The sequence below is a fragment of the Oncorhynchus mykiss genome, chromosome 4, assembly GCF_057628025.1.
Source record: "Oncorhynchus mykiss isolate SJ-2025 chromosome 4, ASM5762802v1, whole genome shotgun sequence".
In the NCBI taxonomy this organism is placed as follows: domain Eukaryota; kingdom Metazoa; phylum Chordata; class Actinopteri; order Salmoniformes; family Salmonidae; genus Oncorhynchus; species Oncorhynchus mykiss.
In genome coordinates this window covers 64,661,488-64,681,281 of record NC_143025.1, presented here as the reverse complement: position 1 = coordinate 64,681,281, position 19,794 = coordinate 64,661,488, and the positions used below count along the sequence as shown (strand labels likewise).

Here is a 19,794-nt window from a genome sequence, read left to right as displayed (position 1 = left end):
TATTTTTTTTCCGTTGATGGCGTTGGTTCGTTTTCCAGGAAAACTACTTTGTGTTCCACAAAGAGAGCACTTCTGGGACGTTATCCACCATCACCACCATACACGATCAGCGGTTTCAATAATGAATTGTTTTGATTAAATCAATTGTGAAGATGCTTCTGGTTTGTTTTAGTTGGAGTCTATAAGCAATCCAGTATTTTGACCCAATGTATTTACCCGGGAAAAAAAGGATTTCAGGAACTCAAAAATAAAGAAAATACACAGACACATTTCTGGTGCCCTTTTTAAGGGAAAAGTAAAAATATACATGTAACATGCATTTTCATATATTCTTTCTGCTTTTTCGTATATGATTTCTGGCTCTAGTACGGTAGGTCCACAGTAGTTGTGTCCGTTTCAAATGCTCTTATCTTATTGAATTATGAGAAATTAGATTTGTCAGAGCAGCCCAATCATTTTTACAGCACACGTCTCATGCACAACTAATGAGACAGAGAGAGATGAATTGGCGTAGAAAACCAGGAAGCAAACACAATTAAAAACTCCTGGGAACTCTCTACAGGGGAGTGTCCTGGGTTCAGGTATTGTGTGTTCCACAAAGAGAGCACTTCTGGGACGCTATCCACCATCACCACCATACACGATTCACTAGCTTATTATAGAGCTACGTCCAATGCAAAAGAGCTAAACAATGACTTTCTAATTTATGGTCTTCTGTTGGGGCTTAATTCAAGCAAATAACAATTTGTCTCAAGAACACAATGTATATTTGTATGCCCTGCAGGGCTAAACACTAAACAGGTCCTTTTTTGTAGATAATTGTTAGGTCCAACAGACAAAAGCATGGGTCACGTCAGATGGGGGCCCTATGAGCCAAATTTGATCCACATTTCAGGCTGAATTAAGGACTGGATTCCATGTTTATGACTCAGTGTAAGCGCTATTTATACACTGGGTACACAAACACTTTCCATTACATAGACTGACCAGGTGATTCCAGGTGAAAGATATGATCCCTTGATGTCACTTGTTAAATCCACTTCAATCAGTGTAGATGAAGGGGAGGAGACGGGTTAAAGAAGGATTTTTAAGACATGGAATGTGTACGCGTGCCATTCAGAGGCTTGGGTCCAGAACTGCAACGCTGCTTGGTTTTTCGTGCTAAACAGTTTCCTGTGTGATTCAAGAATGGTCCACAACGCAAAGGACAGCCAAACAATTTGACACAACTGTGGGAAGCGTTGGAGTCAACATGGGCCAACATTCGATCATCTGTTATGTTACTGTCCATATGTAGCTTGTTTTTGGTCACAAGTTCAGGAATGGCTGAAGAATTGCAAGATTTAACTGGAGCTAACTCTGCAAATAGCTCTGCTGTGTGCTTTAGAAAGTCAGTCAATCGATTAATAACATAATAATGCACTTAGCAAAAATGTTTCTTTAATTTACAATCTGTTGAAACTATGATAATAGAAAGGTTCAGAACCTTTGTGAAACTTCACAGCACAGTTGAAAAAGATGGCAAATAGAAATCTGGATGGTCTTCGGGTCAGAGGTCAATGGGAGGGGTTGAGGGTAGCTGAAGGCTTGGACTAAAAACGAACAAAAGATAACTATTGTAAAATATGCTGTGTCCGTAAATTGTATATAGTATGTAAAAGCCTAAGTGTTATTGTTCATTAGTTTACTCCAACTAGGGGAGGGGTGGTAGGGTTAGAGGAAAATAATAAAGGAAAATATATTAAAATATATATATTCTATATACAGTACCATTCAAAAGTTTGGACACCTACTCATTCCAGGGTTATACTTTATTTTTACTATTTTTTTACATTGCATTCTCTCAATCAGCTTCATGAGGTAGTCACCTGGAATGCATTTAAATTAACAGGTGTGCCTTGTTAAAAGTTAATTTCTTTCTTTCTTAATGCTTTTGAGTCAATCAGTTGTGTTGTTAAGGTAGGGGTGGTATACAGAAGATGGCCCGATTTGGTAAAAGACCAAGTCCATATAATGGCAAGAACAGCTCAAATAAGGTAAGAGAAATGACAGTCCATCATTACTTTAAGACATGAAGGTCAGTCAATGCGGAACATTTAAAGAACTTTGAAAGTTTCTTCATGTGCAGTCGCAAAAACCATCAAGCGCTATGATGAAACTGGCTCTCATGAGGACCTCCACAGGAAAGGAAGACCCAGAGGTACCTCTGCTGCACAGGATAAATTCATTAGTTAACTGCACCTCAGATTGCAAACCAAATACAGTGGGGCAAAAAAAGTATTTAATCAGCCACCAATTGTGCAAGTTCTCCAACTTAAAAATAAAAAATCCAGAAAATCACATTGTAAAAATCACTGCTCTAGAGGAGATCTGTATGGAGGAATGGGCCAAAATACCAGCAACAGTGTGTGAAAACCTTGTGAAGACTTACAGAAAACGTTTGACCTCTCATTGCCAACAAAGGGTATATAACAAAGTATTGAGATACACTTTTGTTAGTTGACCAAATACTTATTTTCCACCATAATTTGCAAATAAATTCATTAAAAATTCTACAATGTGATTTTCTGGATTTTTTTCTCTCATTTTGTCTGTCATAGTTGAAGTGTACCTATGATGAAAATTACAGGCCTCATCTTTAAGTGGGAGAACTTGCACAATTGGTGGCTGACTAAATACTTTTTTGCCCCACTGTAAATGCTTCAGAGTTCAAGTAACAGTCACATCTCAACATCAACTATTCAGAGGAGACTGTGTGAATCAGGCATTCATGGTCAAATTTCTGCAAAGAAACTACTACAAAAGGACACCAATAATAAGAAGAGACTTGCTTGGGCTAAGAAACACGAGAAATGGACGTTAGACCAGTGGAAATCTGTCCTTTGGTCTGATGAGTCCAAATTTGAGGTTTTTGGTTCCATGTATTTGTGAGACGCAGAGTAGGTGAACAGATTATCTTTGCATGTGTGGTTCCCACCCTGAAGCATGGAGAAGGAGGAGTGATGGTGTGGGGGTGTTTTGCTGCTGACACTGTCAATGATTTATTTATAATTCAAGGCACACTTAACCAGTATGGCTACCACAGCATTCTGCAGCAATACTCCATCCCACTCCACCTCCACAATCACCCGACCTCAACCCAATTGAGATGGTTTGGGATGAGTTGGACCGCAGAGTGAAGGAAAAGCAGCCAACAAGTGCTCAACATATGTGGGAACTCCTTCAAGATTGTTGGAAAAGCATTCCAGGTGAAGCTGGTTGAGAGAATGACAAGAGTGTGCAAAGCTGTCATCAACACAAAGGTTGGCTACTTTGAAGAATCTAAAATATATTTGATTTGTTTAGCACTTTTTTGGTTACTACATGATTCCATATGTGTTATTTCCTAGTTTTGATGACTTCACTGTTATTCTACAATGTAGAAAATAATAATTTTAGTTTTTTAATAAAAACCTTGAATGAGTAGGTGTCCAACCTTTTGACTGGTACTGTATATATATTTTTTAAACAATACAAAACATACACATGCAAATGACAGCATACAAATGCACACAAACATCAACATCACACCTGCTCACACCCCCATCTCCAGCGCGCACATCACTCTCTGCCACATGGCCTCAAACTGCACCATTTTGTTTCTCTCCGTCGCCCACACACTTTCAACATTTTACCTTTCCATTGTGTTATCGATGGAGGATTGGTTGATTTCCAGTTTTTAAGTCTACAGTTTTTCAAGATGATTGATGTGAAAAGCATCTCACTTCACCCTCATATGCCATGTATTGAAATATGCAGACAGACAGATTAATATACAGTGCATTCGGAAAGTATTCAAACCCCTTGACTTTTCCCACATTTTTGTTAGGTGATTTTTTTCCCTCATCAATCTACACACAATACCCCATAATGACAAAGGGAAAACTATAATTTTACAAAGTGTTTGCAAATGTATTAAAAATAAAAAACATACCTTATGTAAATAAGTATTCAGACCCTTTGCAATGAGACTTGAAATTGAGCTCAGGTGCATCCTGTTTCCATTGATCATCCTTGATGTTTCTATAACTTGATTGGAGTCCACCTGTGATAAATTCAATTGATTGGACATGATTTGGAAAGGCACACACCTGTCTATATTATATAAGGTCCCACAGTTGACAGTGCATGTCAGAGCAAAAACCAAGCCATGAGGTTGAAGGAATTGTCCGTAGAGCTCTGAGACAGGATTGTGTCAAGGCACAGATCTGGGGAAGGTTACCAAAAATGTCTGCATCATTGAAGGTCCCCAAGAACACAGTGGTCTCCATCATTCTTAAATGGAAGACGTCTGGAACCACCCTGACTCTTCCTAGAGCTGGCTGTACTGGACAGAGTTCCACTGTAGAGATGGGAGAAACTTTCAGAAGGACAACCATCTCTGCAGCACTCCACCAATCAGGCCTTTATGGTAGAGTGGCCAGACAGAAGCCACTCTTCAGTAAAAAGGCACATGACAGACAGCTTGGAGTTTGCCAAAAGGAACCTAAGGACTCTCAGGACATGAGAAACAAGATTCTCTGGTCTGATGAAACCAAGATTGAACTCTTTGGCCTGAATGACAAGCTTACATGTCTGGAGGAAACCTGCCACCATCCCTACATTGAAGCATGGTGGTGGCAGCGTCATGCTGTGGGGAGTGCAACTCAACATTAAAAAGGTGTTCCTAATGTTTGGTATACTCAGTGTACATGTACCACAGTTTTTGATAAACATATGATTAAGTGGAAGGTAAACAGGTGGACATGAATAAAATGTACTGCAAGCAGAATGTGGAATGGCAGACGTTGTGATGGTAATGTGTGTTCACGAAGATGATATGGGCAGGATGGGCTAGCACCAGTACAGTGACTATCAGATTGGACTTAATGTGATCTCTGAGTATTGCCACTGCTGTTGAATTAGCTTCAACAAATGAGTCGGCCGACAGCCATCTGGCCTGGGAGAAGAGAAGAGGGAAAAGAAGAGGCCTGCATGATGTGCAGAGCCGGAGACCAGCTTAATCCGAGTACGTTAAACAACGCTCTGCCCTTATGTCTCCTTATCAAATCTTATTGGTCACATACACATATTTAGCAGATGTTATTGTTGGTGTAGCAAAATGCTTGTAAGAAATAACACACACAAAAAAAAAAAATACTGCAAAGTTGCTTAGGAGCTAGAAGCAGAGATGACTGGAAGTGGAACCATCTGGTTGGTCTGAGATTGTTTGATAGTTTGGTGCCCCCGGACCCCATTCTAACTTGAACTTCTTGCTGTTGAATTCATTGGGTGTATGACACAAATCTCATTAGATTGATTATCGATTTTGAAAGGAGAGTCCAAATGGGTCATTCAAAAAAAAGAGTTATCCAGACCTTTTTAGTTGGATACTTCTGATTTGAATAGATACTATGTCGTCTGCAATAAAATACAGACATGGAAAGCTTTTGCCAAAAATGGATAATGTCCCCAATTGAAATGCCTTGCAGTATGTAGTTTAGCTGTGCTAAACCATATTCTCTGTTTCCCTCCTGTCTCCCCCAGAACCCCCGCGGCCTATCGCACCCCCTCAGCTGCTGGGTGTTGGTCCCACCTACCTTCTGATCCAGCTCAATGCCAACTCTATATTCGGGGACGGCCCTATCATTCTGAAGGAGGTGGAGTATCGTATGACTTCAGGGAGCTGGATAGAGACCCATGCTGTCAACTCCCCTAACTACAAGCTGTGGCACCTGGACCCAGACACAGAGTACGAGATCCGTGTCCTGCTCACCAGACCAGGGGAGGGTGGCACCGGCCAGTCTGGACCACCTCTCATCACCAGGACCAAGTGTGCCGGTAAGTCTCCATCTTCATCCTTCATTCCTTTCTCTCCGTTGTTTTTAATTTTCTCTTTTTTGCTCCCTGTTGCCTCTCTCTGCAATCCACTGCTCTGATATTTGCATACAGATAATTGCCTTGGGTGCTTTTAGAAAACATAATTGGAAAAGCCAGGGAAAATAAACAAGGTTCCTGGTAGAGGTAGTGTCATGGCCGTCACTCACTAAGAGTTCCTTTCAGATGTCGGGGGTGGGGGTGTTTCTAAGGAAATAAACTAGCATGCTTTTCAGAACGAACCTTGCCAGTATTTACCCCGAGGTCCATGGATGACAAACCTGAGGCAGGAATTCTCATTCATTTCTGTCGGGCGGCGTGATACACAGTCCCGGGTTGCCATGGCATCTGCATTTAAACAGCACATCAACAAGGCGGAGACTATATACAGACGTTATATGGGGGAGCACGTAGTGGAGCGTTTGTGTACGGAGAAGGAATCTGAAGATGGAAAGTGGTTATTAAGAATAATGCGGAATGTATGCAGTGTTTCATTACTCTGGGCATTGCCTTTCCATCAGCCTGAGACACTATCCATCTATTCCCATGCCTCACCCTCAGATGTGAATAGACCAGCTGTATTCCCAGATTGACATTCAGAGTGGGGACTCTCTGTCGTTTTGTGTTTCCTCTTGGCTACTGTCCGGTTGTGGAGTGAGGTTTCCCAGGGGACATAGTCCAGGTACAGCCCTGTAGTCTGCTCGGGAGGAGATGCCTACTCCATGTCACTGCTTTCGTCCATCACAGCCAATCATATCATTGAATTATGTGCTGCCAATATCTTCCTCTTCCTTAGTTTGTCCTACATCTCACTGCACGCTCCCACCTAGCAGAATGCATGAGGATTTTTTTCTAGTTTCATATTTTGGTGTTCAGACCCTGACACATCCACAGCAAAAGGAATCCTTGGTGATTAGGAAGTCTATTTGAGAGATGTAGGCACCAGGCATCTGTGTAAATAGAAGTTGTGATATGGCTATGGTCTCAGCAGACACATTTTTGATAACTGGGCTTAAAGAGGCAGCCTAAATTCAAATCTTTGATATTAGTTTGTTTAAGTATATCCTGTATGTATGACAGACGCTTTTATACTAGACTACACTTCCCCTAGATTCCTTTTGAGATTATTAGTTTATCGGTAGTAAGAATTTTATGGCATCGTAGCATGGATCATTTCCACTAATGGGTTTCCCAGCTTCTATACCTGGAATCAAGTTGAATGACAACATCAAATAATTGCAAGAAGTCATTAGGGATGTTCTCCCACAGTAGCATCACGGGTCACAATCAGATAGTGTGTGTCTTACGTGACAGGGGACAGAAGAAGCGGGATATCCTTGCTTTGTATCTAAAATGCAAATATTAAGCATCTGAGCATCTTCCTCCCCATCCCGGAACGGGTGCCATGAGCAAGTGCAGGCCAAGAATGGCAAACAGTGCTCAGAGATTTCTTATGTACGTGTTCTCCTACACAAACAAAATCAACTTCCTCTCGCATTGTTTAACCTTTTTCCTGTGAACTTCAGGTTATTTTCACTAGCAGTACATTACTATTAGGACAAGGGCTCCTGGGTAGCAGAGAGGCGGGGTGGCTCGACAGACTAGTCAATGTCACGTTTCCTGATTTGCAGGGTGAGCGAACACATTATGAAAATCCTCAGGGCGCCTCTCTCCAGAGAGTTTGTATTTGTATTTATATATATTTTTTGCATGCTCCCTATGTAATTTACTTCTTACAAATGTCATGCCATTTCAGCAAAATAACGTATTGATCATTTCCCCATGCCTCACTGTTAAATAACAAAGAAAAAAACGATTTCGAAGGCCGGGGAATGAAATCTAATAATTGCCGGTGCATGTTACTGCCACCATTTATTGCTGCATAGAATTCACGTTCCATATATTTCTCTTTCCCCACCATTTTGTGTAATAGTATTGTTGTACTGGGAAAATGGGTGGGTCCATTAGTGTCTGGTTTATATTACGGTGGTGGCATTCCTACCACGTTGTCACTTTGTCGTCTGTCCCAGCACATTAAACAGATATCATGCACCACCATGGTTCCCGGCTGTGCTTCATTTCCCCCGACTGCTTCAGACCACGTAGACTCCGCCGTAAGTCCCCCATTTCCTGCCATAAACACTGCCAAGAAGAGAAAAGAAAGCATAAGAAACGATCTTCTTTGCTGTTGCCTTTAAGTTGGATGTATGTATGTGTGTGTGAATAGGTGTGGCACGATTGTGGAAGAACTGTACTATTGTGTAAGTGTCTCAGATTTCCTGAGGGAAGCACATGACACGGTGCTGCTGGAATAGCCACCTGAGCCCTATTGGACTGGTTACCTACCAGCAGACAGCAGACTGGGACTGAGGGTTAGAAAGGAGGGAAAATATAGTGAACGAGAGACGGAGCAGGTCTGCTTTCCCACGGGAAGGGTTTTCTTTCATCACCGTCGAGACAAACCACTCACCCACACAATAGTGAGACAACATGGAGGACTGTTGGTCTCATCAAGACCTCTCTCTTCAGCTAGCCAAGCAACACCTCCTGCAAGCAGAATCGATGAGTAAAACATCATTAAACGGCTACATTCAACTGGAGATTTCAAATATTAAAGATGTAGCTTCATCATCATCATTACTCAATAAGTGTCCCATGTCTGGTAGAACGAGCAGAGGCTTCATTTGGACCGGTTTCTTATTGAAAGTATAGATTCAGCAGTCCTCTGCACTCTATGCTCCAAGAACCTAAAGTGTTTTCCATACCACTGCCTGCTCAAAACTCCTCGGCTGGAAATTAGATTGGGTATAATGAAATGAACAGACCACTCGGTTCCTAATGCCCAGTAGGGGTTTTACCGGAGAGTGTTGAAATGTTGTCGCCTTTTAAATTCAAACAGGAAACACCGTATTGACTGGAGAGGAAATAGTAGAGTTGTTAAGCTGACACTTGCACTAGAACAGTTTCCTGCCTGACAGACAGGCAGGGGAAATTAATGCTCTTAGTGCACCGTACGGCTTTGATTCGCCTGTACTCATGCATTTCTACGAGCACCTCAAGTCACGCTAAAAACGCCTTTTGCCATCTGTAACCAACCTGATTGGTTTTAATAGTTCTACATGTCTGAGCATGTTGTGCGTTCAGAGCGTCACAGGCTAGGATAAGCTCTTGAAGCCAGTTGAAAAAGCAATTAACTCTGCCGAACTAGCTAGCACTGCACTTGGTCCTCAGCCGTATACTTTATCCTCGCTCCTCCAGACAGAGTAGTCCTGCATGGGCTTTAGTAATATCCCCCTTAAAATGTTGAAGAGCATTGGGATGGAGCAAAAGTAGCCATATGTGTGCCAAATGGCAACCTATTACGGTTCTGTGGGCCCTGTTCAAAGGTAATTGCACAAAAAAAAAAAAAAGGGAATAGGGTGTCATTTGGGAAGAATCCCATGTCTAGGTTGTGTTGAGGCTGATGTATCCACTGTCCAGTGATGGAGTGTCAGGTTTCCTTTGACTGACAAACACAACAGAGGCCTAATCTATCAGGGCGATGTTTCAGGACCACTCTGTCAGTGTTTTCTCCAAGGACCTCAGTCGGTGTGAGAGTCGGGACGTCGTACTCGTGACAAGACACCATTCCAATTAGTAAAGGTAATAGAGAACCACGAGCGGCTGACCATCACATTGCTGATTACACAGAAAAAGGGTATACTGATTACTACTGAATGACCTCTCTGGGCTGACATTTGCAGTGGCAGGCCTTTTTATAGGAGGCAATTTCAATGAAATCACCGGCGGCCCTTCAGATGAACAGTCGATCCAATAACAGCCTAAGTAGAGCCAAGGTCAACAGTTCAACCTGTCCTGTGGTACTGAAAGGAATGCATTCGGTCAGGATTTTTTCCACCTTTCACTAATGTGTTGCCAAGGTGTTTGATTTGGTGTATGCGATCACTAATTGTCGCCATCTATTTGCTGAACGCCGAAGGGACCGGCGATTAGGAGTCTCAAGACAAACCTTCCGAACACAACGGGCGTGTTTAGTGATGCGGTGAGGACTATTTCCTCTCAGGTGCAAAACACACAGGTCTCCACCCCACCACTCTCATATGCACATTGACTTTCCACACATGATCAATGCTCAGTCTTACATATTGATTTTGATTGGGCCCTGCAGCCAGAAATACTATTTAGGGGTCTAATTCTTTGAGTTCTGCATTCATTTCAAAGACCCTTAAAGCACTAGAGATTTGTTTTTCCCCCCTGTACGGATGATTGTTTCTTCCTCCTGCGTAGGAAAGTGGTAAACGATCATGGTGATTATGGCCCCCATTGATGTTATTAACATCCTAGTACACTGGGATTAATATTATTGATTTGGGTACTCAGTCTGTACTCTCCACTTGACACATTTGAAAATAACCACACACACACACACACACACACACACACCCAACTGTATATGCTACTACTGACCTACCTCAGAGGGACTAGTGTTTCTTCAAGGATGAATTCCTGTGACATTTGCTAATCTGTTGCCCATGACTTTGCCTGTAGTGAGACTGACACCAGTTGTGGTGGGGTTGTCCATGGGTCAGGGAGAACTTTCAAACAGTATTATCCTCCAAAAATACCCCATAAGTACTGAAAGACATGAAAAGCTGAGATTTTGATAATACATGCACACTATCAGAATGTGAGGGAGAGAAAGAGTGAGACCCATTGTGTGTGGAATGAACAAAAAACGTTAGCTGTTGTACTACACTAGTAATAGTAGCAGTAGTCGTTATATTAGTAGTGCTGGTAGCAGCCACAGTTGTGATCGTCCTCTAGAGCAGTGGTTCCCAAACTGTGGGGCGGGCCCCGTAGGGAACGCAGTCCGGCGTCAACTTACTCTTGAAAGACGTAGTAGTAGAATGCACAAGGTGCAATTTCGAAATTGGGTAGTGGTATCAGTTTTCCTCTTGTGATGTCAGTCGTTGCATAACTTCGAGAGCCATTTATAACTGGTCAAAAATGTCCCGATCAACTAGCCCATGTCAGCTAATGTTTTCTAGCTAGATTTTTTTTAGTCCATAGTTTTTGTAGCAATTTCCGAGTCACTCAAATATCACATGAATACACAATAAACATGGTAAAATGTCTAGAATTGCGAGAAAATGTGCTTTAAAAACGGCAAAACTTTCTCTGTACCCAATGACAAAATCTGTAGAATTTCAGGAAATAAGCTTTAAACCTGCAAAACATTCTCTCAGCCAATAAGAGGGGTGTGAACAGTTTGTGTCATCAACAGTGCTTGTGCCCATAGAAATAGATGTGGCACGGGGGTGCTTGAGTGAAAAAGTTTGGGAACCCCTGCTCTGAAAGACGTGTTGGAGCACAGCATCTATTTGTATGACTCCCTACTGGAATATCATATTTTGATGGATTCAAGGGGGAGCAGAAATGCATTCCACTGCCAAATGAGTTTGAATGGTTGATAACATAAATGACTGTCAAGCAGTGAATGGCAGGGGACATGGAGTTGGTATATTACTTTCGTTACCTCAGGCGCTTCAAGAGTCTCCCGCGCTAGGCCTGGCATTACTCTTTCGTGGGAGTCAGAGAAATGGGAAGCTGCGCGGGATGAAGATGAATCATAAGGAATGGTGTTCCAGACACTGACAATCCACACAGGACTGCTGAAGCATGGACTCTGATGTATTATTTAAATGCACCCTGTTTGGCATGGGTGGTAAATCGAGTTTACCTTCTGTGTTGTTCCTCTCGTGTTACAGCTAATATTTCATACCTAGGCTTGGCACAAAAACAAGTCCAGCTTTTTGTCAGTAGAACTCACTGTCAGAGCAGAGGCGGTGGATGGTAATGTTTTTTGCTCCCAGGCACCGCTCTTCCTCTCAAGCCTTTCTCTACCAAGTCCCCTGGCCAGTGTTCTCAATTAAGGCTACACTGCTGGGGAATCTTCTCTCTATAAATCCTCTCGTTTGTTTGTCTGCTCCATTTTTAATCACGAGCGCCTCTGAGAAATCCTGCCTTGTGACTGGAAGGGATTGTTTGGTATTTGTGTTTTTTACCACTGCCTCACAAACCATTTTGACTTTATGTGGATTATTATTAATTGTGTGGCTGCTCAGTGCTTCTCAGTAATGATGCAAACACAGGAAGGCTTACTCTACAATAGGAAGGAGGCCGGCTTTTATTTCATCATGATAAATGAGGATATTTACAAAGCAAAGCAATTTGTCCTGTCTCATTCCACAATGTGCATTGCAAAAGGGATTAGGAGGGGGAACAATTCATATCAATTAAGATCGATTTAATGTGTCATGACACAATTTCTGCCGACTCGAGAAATAATTAACTGTAATAGTGCAGGGCATTAAAAAACATTATTTGACTTGACCACGCTCTATCTTAGGGGTAATGTTCTGAATGAATAAAAATCTAGTTAATTTCTTTTGTGTCCTTTTGCCTCTATAAGTGAGTGAGATTGTTCAAATCTGTGGGTCACGTGTTATTTACCCTCCAGTCCCACAGCCCAGTAATTGAATGTGTCACTTTTATTAAACTCTTTTTGCAGAGAACCCCAAGCAAACTTTTTATCCATTTCATTCTCTTTTCTTCAACTCCTCACTCAACCTCTGGGATCTTTTACCCTCTTTCCCATCCATTGACGATAGTGCATGCTACTACGTGAATCTAAAGCTGCGTCTTTCCGTAGTTGGCCCTATATGATTCCGTGCCACAGCAGAAGAGTGGGACACTGAGGGCGATGGGTCTTTTGAAAATGGAACTAATGAGTGTAGGAGCCAGTGGAAGGTGTCCTCCTAAGCACCAGTAGGGGCAGCACGTCCATTTGGCCAGAATGTGGGCTGAGCCCGATGGTGTGTAATGCTTCAGTAAATCAGAGAACTCTCATTATAAACAAAGTGCAGGGAGAAAAACACAGGGGAGTAAGGGAGACACTTTGCTCTGTCTTTGAGAGCTGGCCAGCAGCCTTTTAGACGACATTGAAGGACTAACTCCATTATAGTGCATATTGATAATGGTAAATAATGCAACAGCTGCAAGAACACGGGGACTGAGCTGAACAAAAAAAAAAGTCTATATAGTATTGAGTTAGTCAGGCTAGAAGCCCAGTGGGATATATGTCTATTTGACAGGATGTCTGTTTTGCTCTCCGTCTTTTGACCTGCCTTGACTCTCCCTCCCAATGATTGTTTGTTTTTACCCGGAGAGCAGGGCTACATTCAATTCATTAATTCCCACAAAGGCCTTACCTGTAGCCCTCTTTAGATTAAAGTGTGTGCCCTCTCAATGATTTCTGTCCAGAGAAGAGGCCTCCTCGACTGCAGGCCACGGTCAACACTTGACCCACACTTGACCTTCCCTGTTCCGAAAGGAAGCTAATGGGCAATTCCATGGTAACGGAATTGCCCATTTTAAACATGTCAAACAAAAACCATTGCTTTCAAAGTGTAGCTCTTTCCACTCACTGCCCCTCTATACTGTCCAGTCCTCTGTAGCTCAGTTGGTAGAGCATAGTGCTCGCTACGAATAGATAGTGGGTTCGATTCCTGGGACTACCCGTACTTAAAGTATATGCACATGACTAAGTCACTTTGGATTAGCACCTGCTCAATATGTTGTTGTTATTATTATGGGTTAAATGGCAGATTGCCATTGATACTTGCCTAAATTGCAACGCAGTGGCTGTAGAGTAACATGCTATACATATCAGAGCTCAGGTTCTCCAATTCACAGCGCAGTATGGGTTTTGACTGACAGCCGTTATAAACTTGAGCACCGCGCACGACAATAAGATCCTCCCAATCCTCCTGCTAATTGGGCAACGTTTGCACATTTGTTGTCCGAGTGGAGGGAAACGCTGTAAATCGAGAGGAGTCGATGTATTCTGACAGATGAAAGGTTGAGGATTATAATAAGTATTGCTTTGAACTCATGCAAGCTAACCCCACACCCGTGAGTCCAAATGTGCACTTCACATTTCCATAATTGAAAACTAAATGTAATTTACACTATCAACGTTTACGGATCGCTATGTTTGAGCCACAGTTACATGGGTGAAAAAAAATAAAAATCCTCAATGGCAAAAAACCCCCCCAGAAAAACCACAATGCTCTTTCCTTTATGCATAAAAGTGCATTGATTTTACTTAGGAACTGTACACTGTTTAGAGAGGTTGTGGCCACTTGGAGACACCAGTTAGACCTCTCACTCAAACCCTTGTAATAGCTTGTTTTTTCTCATCTTGCACCTACTCCAAAATGTTAATTCATATTATGTTACTGAATGTATCCAGAGTATTTTCAGATTATTTACAAATCCTTTAAAAAGTACAGTAAATGGAAAATGCACAGAAAAATCTGTAATGTTTGGATTCAGTCTTGTTTTTGTCCTCACCTTTGGCCTGAATCTCCAGTGTTGTCTTTAAATTGCTACCATGTTCATGCATAGTGCTGAGCGATTTAAAATACAGTGCCCTGCGAAAGTATTCGGCTCCCTTGAACTTTGCGACCTTTTGCCACATTTCAGGCTTCAAACATAAAGATATAAAACTGTGTTTTTTTGTGAAGAATCAACAACAAGTGGGACACAATCATGAAGTGGAACGACATTTATTGGATATTTCAAACTTTTTTAACAAATCAAAAACTGAAAAATTGGGCGTGCAAAATTATTCAGCCCCCTTAAGTTAATACTTTGTAGCGCCACCTTTTGCTGCGATTACAGCTGTAAGTCGCTTGGGGTATGTCTCTATCAGTTTTGCACATCGAGAGACTGAAATTTTTTCCCATTCCTCCTTGCAAAACAGCTCGAGCTCAGTGAGGTTGGATGGAGAGCATTTGTGAACAGCAGTTTTCAGTTCTTTCCACAGATTCTCGATTGGATTCAGGTCTGGACTTTGACTTGGCCATTCTAACACCTGGATATGTTTATTTTTGAACCATTCCATTGTAGATTTTGCTTTATGTTTTGGATCATTGTCTTGTTGGAAGACAAATCTCCGTCCCAGTCTCAGGTCTTTTGCAGACTCCATCAGGTTTTCTTCCAGAATGGTCCTGTATTTGGCTCCATCCATCTTCCCATCAATTTTAACCATCTTCCCTGTCCCTGCTGAAGAAAAGCAGGCCCAAACCATGATGCTACCATGTTTGACAGTGGGGATGGTGTATTCAGTGTGATGAGCTGTGTTGCTTTTACGCCAAACATAACGTTTTGCATTGTTGCCAAAAAGTTCAATTTTTGTTTCATCTGACCAGAGCACCTTCTTCCACATGTTTGGTGTGTCTCCCAGGTGGCTTGTGGCAAACTTTAAACTACACTTTTTATGGATATATTTAAGAAATGGCTTTCTTCTTGCCACTCTTCCATAAAGGCCAGATTTGTGCAATATACGACTGATTGTTGTCCTATGGACAGAGTCTCCCACCTCAGCTGTAGATCTCTGCAGTTCATCCAGAGTGATCATGGGCCTCTTGGCTGCATCTCTGATCAGTCTTCTCCTTGTATGAGCTGAAAGTTTAGAGGGACGGCCAGGTCTTGGTAGATTTGCAGTGGTCTGATACTCCTTCCATTTCAATATTATCGCTTGCACAGTGCTCCTTGGGATGTTTTAAAGCATGGGAAATCTTTTTGTATCCAAATCCGGCTTTAAACTTCTTCACAACAGTATCTCGGACCTGCCTGGTGTGTTCCTTGTTCTTCATGATGCTCTCTGCGCTTTTGACGGACCTCTGAGACTATCACAGTGCAGGTGCATTTATACGGAGACTTGATTACACACAGGTGGATTGTATTTATCATCATTAGTCATTTAGGTCAACATTGGATCATTCAGAGATCCTCACTGAACTTCTGGAGAGAGTTTGCTGCACTGAAAGTAAAGGGGCTGAATAATTTTGCACACCCAATTTTTCAGTTTTTGATTTGTTAAAAAAGTTTGAAATATCCAATAAATGTCGTTCCACTTCATCATTGTGTCCCACTTGTTGTTGATTCTTCACAAAAAAATACAGTTTTATATCTTTATGTTTGAAGCCTGAAATGTGGCAAAAGGTCGCAAAGTTCAAGGGGGCCGAATACTTTCGCAAGGCACTGTATATATTTTCACCCACGTCGGTTCAATTATTTGAATTCCATTTAGTTAGTTTTTTTCTGGGAGCTCAATGCACACGCTGCACAGTTTTTCCAGAGATAAATCTGATCCAGTTTGAACTGTGCGTTGTAGTTTCATACAGGCCAATATTCTTAGTTTAGCGCATAAAATGTGGTAATTAACTACAATGACCATAATCCATTGCGCATCTACTTGTCTGGTCTCTCTTGTGCCCACTACGGAAGAGGCAAAGAATGCAGTAATGAGCAGTCACTACCATCACGGGATTTTGTTTTATTCTGTGTTACAGCATTTATATAAATCAAAACCGAAAACCGTGATTACCTTTTTAATGACCAAACCGACCTCAAAAAGAACTAATCGCTTAGCTCTACCACATGCTTTTTATAGTTCTTCTGTTAGGCCCACATTTTAAATGTTTCTATCCATATAGACCAATTTCCATGAGTGTAAGTGGTTATCAAACCATACAACTCTATGGACAATAACTACTTTGTCTAATTTTCAGTGGAAATTGTTCAAACGCATTTACTGGCAAAACTGTACAGATGCAAAGTTTGGAAACAGAATAACGGTCAAATCTCCCGCAGTTTTACTGTGTTATTCAGGGCTCATCTGTAAAATAAACCGTGGCCTCGGTATGGTCCCAGCATTCATTTAAAACATAGATCAGTAAGAGTGCGCACACACACACGCACTTGGATAACTGAAATCAATTCTGAGGAGTAAGTTAAATGAAAGCAATTAATTGAAAATGGGGTTTGTCTTTGTGCTGAAACAGGGTCTGCTTTGCCTTAAAGTAACAGTATACTATTAAAGGCTTTAGTTATTTTGTTGAACGCCTACTATGCCATGTTATTCACATGCTGTACCAAACAATTCACACAAAAGGAGCTAGTGAATAGCAGTTCTCATGAGACAATTGTTTGGTATTGATCAGGTTGCCAGAGAAAAACATTTAACATTTCATTGAAAATGTGTCTTTTCCAACAATAAGAAACTGTGGTTTTATTACTTATACTTTCACCACGTACATATTTTCATATCTCAGCCAATATAATAATTGTATTATAGGTTATACAGACTCTTCCTTGGAAGCCCATTATAACAGGCCATTATCCTCAGAAAGCCTCTTTTTGAATAGTTAAACTACAAGGCAGCGCTATTCTTTCTCCCTGACATAGCATGTCTGCGAGTTATCACTCATTCTTGTGAAATAAGTCATTCCACCAACGAGTGGCCGTCCACAAATATATAAAACTCTGAGCAATTTTCCGGAATGCCCTGCGGCAGCCTTCCCGACTATCTCATCTTCCCAGGCTAAAGCCTTTTAAAGAGGCGGTAGTAATGAAATGCAAGGGATGGCTTTGGCTCTGTGGCGCACCCCGCGGCGTGCCGAGGCCTCCCTAACAGCAGAACGCTTGGCGGTGTTGTGGAGGCTGGGCCAGGCAGAGCAGATAAAAGAGATGGTGATTAATGTTTGTTCAACAGTTAGCCCGGGCTTCTTCTGCAGAATGCACAACGAAGCGTCAGTGGGACCACAGATCCTTTCAACAAACATGAAGTTGCTCACATTATCTGTATGTGAGGGGAAATGTTATTTAAATGTAAATTCATTTTTATTTATTTTTTTGCTCGGTTCTGGTAGATTTTTTTTGTAGTCCATCCACCCATCTTTTGCTCATTATGTCGAGGCAAAAAACATGATCCTTCGCATTACTCTGGATGTGATGAACAATGTCGCTTTCCATTTGAACCATAAAGCAATAAATCACATGGAAAAGGAAAAATACCTCCATGATGTTGTGCAAACATGTGCGTCATACACCAGGTGCCAGAATAGTGTATTACTGAATGAGTTCTCAGCCATACTTTACATTTTATATAGTCAATTCTCACAATGGATTCTCCCATTTTACTAGCCTTTTTACTGAACCAGTTGAACATCTTCTCCTACTGGTGTTTAGAACCCATGTATGCTAAAACCTTACTACCTAGACCTTCCTAATAAACCATTACTCTGCATTAATCCTTAATGATATATATTTTTCCCCTTTCCATCATTACATGTACTCCACCTGTACTATATCTTAGGGTGTGTGTCGACTACTCCTTTAGACTGCTTATCAGCTTCCTTACAGGCTCTGCAATTTAAATTTCAAAACGAGGCAATTGGACAAATGTGGCTTTTTTTTAACTCTACTACCTGGCCATTTCTCACTCCCAATCGGTGTTCCTCAGACTGCACCGGCTGCAATTTCAATACAATTAAAGATCACAGGAAGAGACTTTCCATTCTAGTGTGTATGATCCTCTTCACATCTACTATTCTGCAGTGGTCAATATCCTACCACATCAATAAGCTCTGTAAGATAAGGCACTAACTACTTGCTTGGAACTTGGTTGTCCTGAGGTAAGATTGCTAAGTGGAAGTCCCAACAGTGCACAGTGTGAGTCGACACTACTTCTCCCTGCACCTTGTACAGTAGTACTTAAATGTGATGGATTGCTATCAGGGCTGAGATGAATAAAAGATGGCAAAAGAGAAGAAGAAAAAGATGCCTCCTTGACATTTTGCTCGTGCCAAAGTTAAGTAATCTGTGCCCGGGCTTGTTTTACAGATTTATCTGGCTCCTTCCTCCCTGTGATTTGTGGTGCTACTCTTTTATATAGGGATGTATGGATCACGCAGCCTCCCGTGGAAATGGCATGGCCTCGCTCAGGAATAGACCTCATATTTCACCGCTAACGATCATACTGTACCTGCTATTGTTCTACTACACCCATTATCAGCGACGGTCAAAGAGGAACCTGTTCTCCGTAATGGGTGGAAGGAGGAATGTGTATGGAAAGTGACAGCAGCAGTGGAGCAGCTTCCTGCTCGTCCCGGGGCTGTAAACCTCCTCAGAAGCCGTCAGATTAATTGTCAGTGACTAGGAAGTAGAGAGTCTAGCGACTGCTGTGTTCTGAATGGCTGGGCACTGTGACTTGATATGTACAAACATTTCACATCCACAGTAGTGTAGTTTGTCAGGTCGTGTGCCTGACGCAAGCTAAAAGGGATGTGCGTGTATTCAAAACACATGTGGCCATGACTTCACAGTGGCACGCCGAATACCCCCTCCAAACATACACACACACAACAGCCGTAGTTCACTGAAATCTCAGCTTTTCGATGTGTGGCAATTCAGAATGTGAAAGTTGTGCAATCTTGCTGAATGTTTCAGTGTATTTTTGTGATTTCAAAAACAGTTAATTCCTCACTGCTGGAAATCTACATAGTATTGTGAAATTTAAAATAATTTTTTAAATGCTAAAATTAAGTAGCACTTTTTCCTCTAGTGTATCAAGCTACTACAAGCCTCGCTTGTGGCATGTACGCCATTAGATCTCTCATAATAGTTTCCATGTTGGAAAGTGTAGCAGCAGATAGTGCTCTTATTGCCAGCTCCATCCAGAGTCAACCCTGCTGACTCTTAATTGAAAATCGTTGTTCGGTACATCACAAGGAGGAAAATCACATCCGTCCCTCTCCCCGAATACAATTTCTCTAGTGCTAGTGGTAACTGTGTGGGTAATTGATATGATACTGGAGTGACACACAGCGTTTCATTTCCCCGTTGGGAATAGTGAGAATTAGTTTTTCCCAGCTGTCTCAGGGGGAGGCAGACGCAGGCAATGCTCGCCATTCCTTTGTTATATTTTCTATGAGGAGTTTCTCTCCTCCTCCTGAAGTAGTGATTTATTGGTACTTGTCTGAGGAGAAT

General features: G+C 41.8%; 1 protein-coding gene across 44 annotated transcripts in view; it reads left to right on the top strand.

Moving 5' to 3' along the window:
• The window catches only part of ptprk (protein tyrosine phosphatase receptor type K), a 148,822-nt gene that overhangs the window by 77,933 nt on the left and 51,095 nt on the right, over positions 1–19,794 (top strand). For all 44 annotated transcript variants that reach the window (XM_036975715.2, XM_036975714.2, XM_090232592.1 and 41 more), the window contains one exon: positions 5,566–5,859. In XM_036975715.2, coding sequence (XP_036831610.2) covers positions 5,566–5,859 — 294 coding nt within the window. The remainder of the gene's footprint in view (positions 1–5,565; positions 5,860–19,794) is intronic.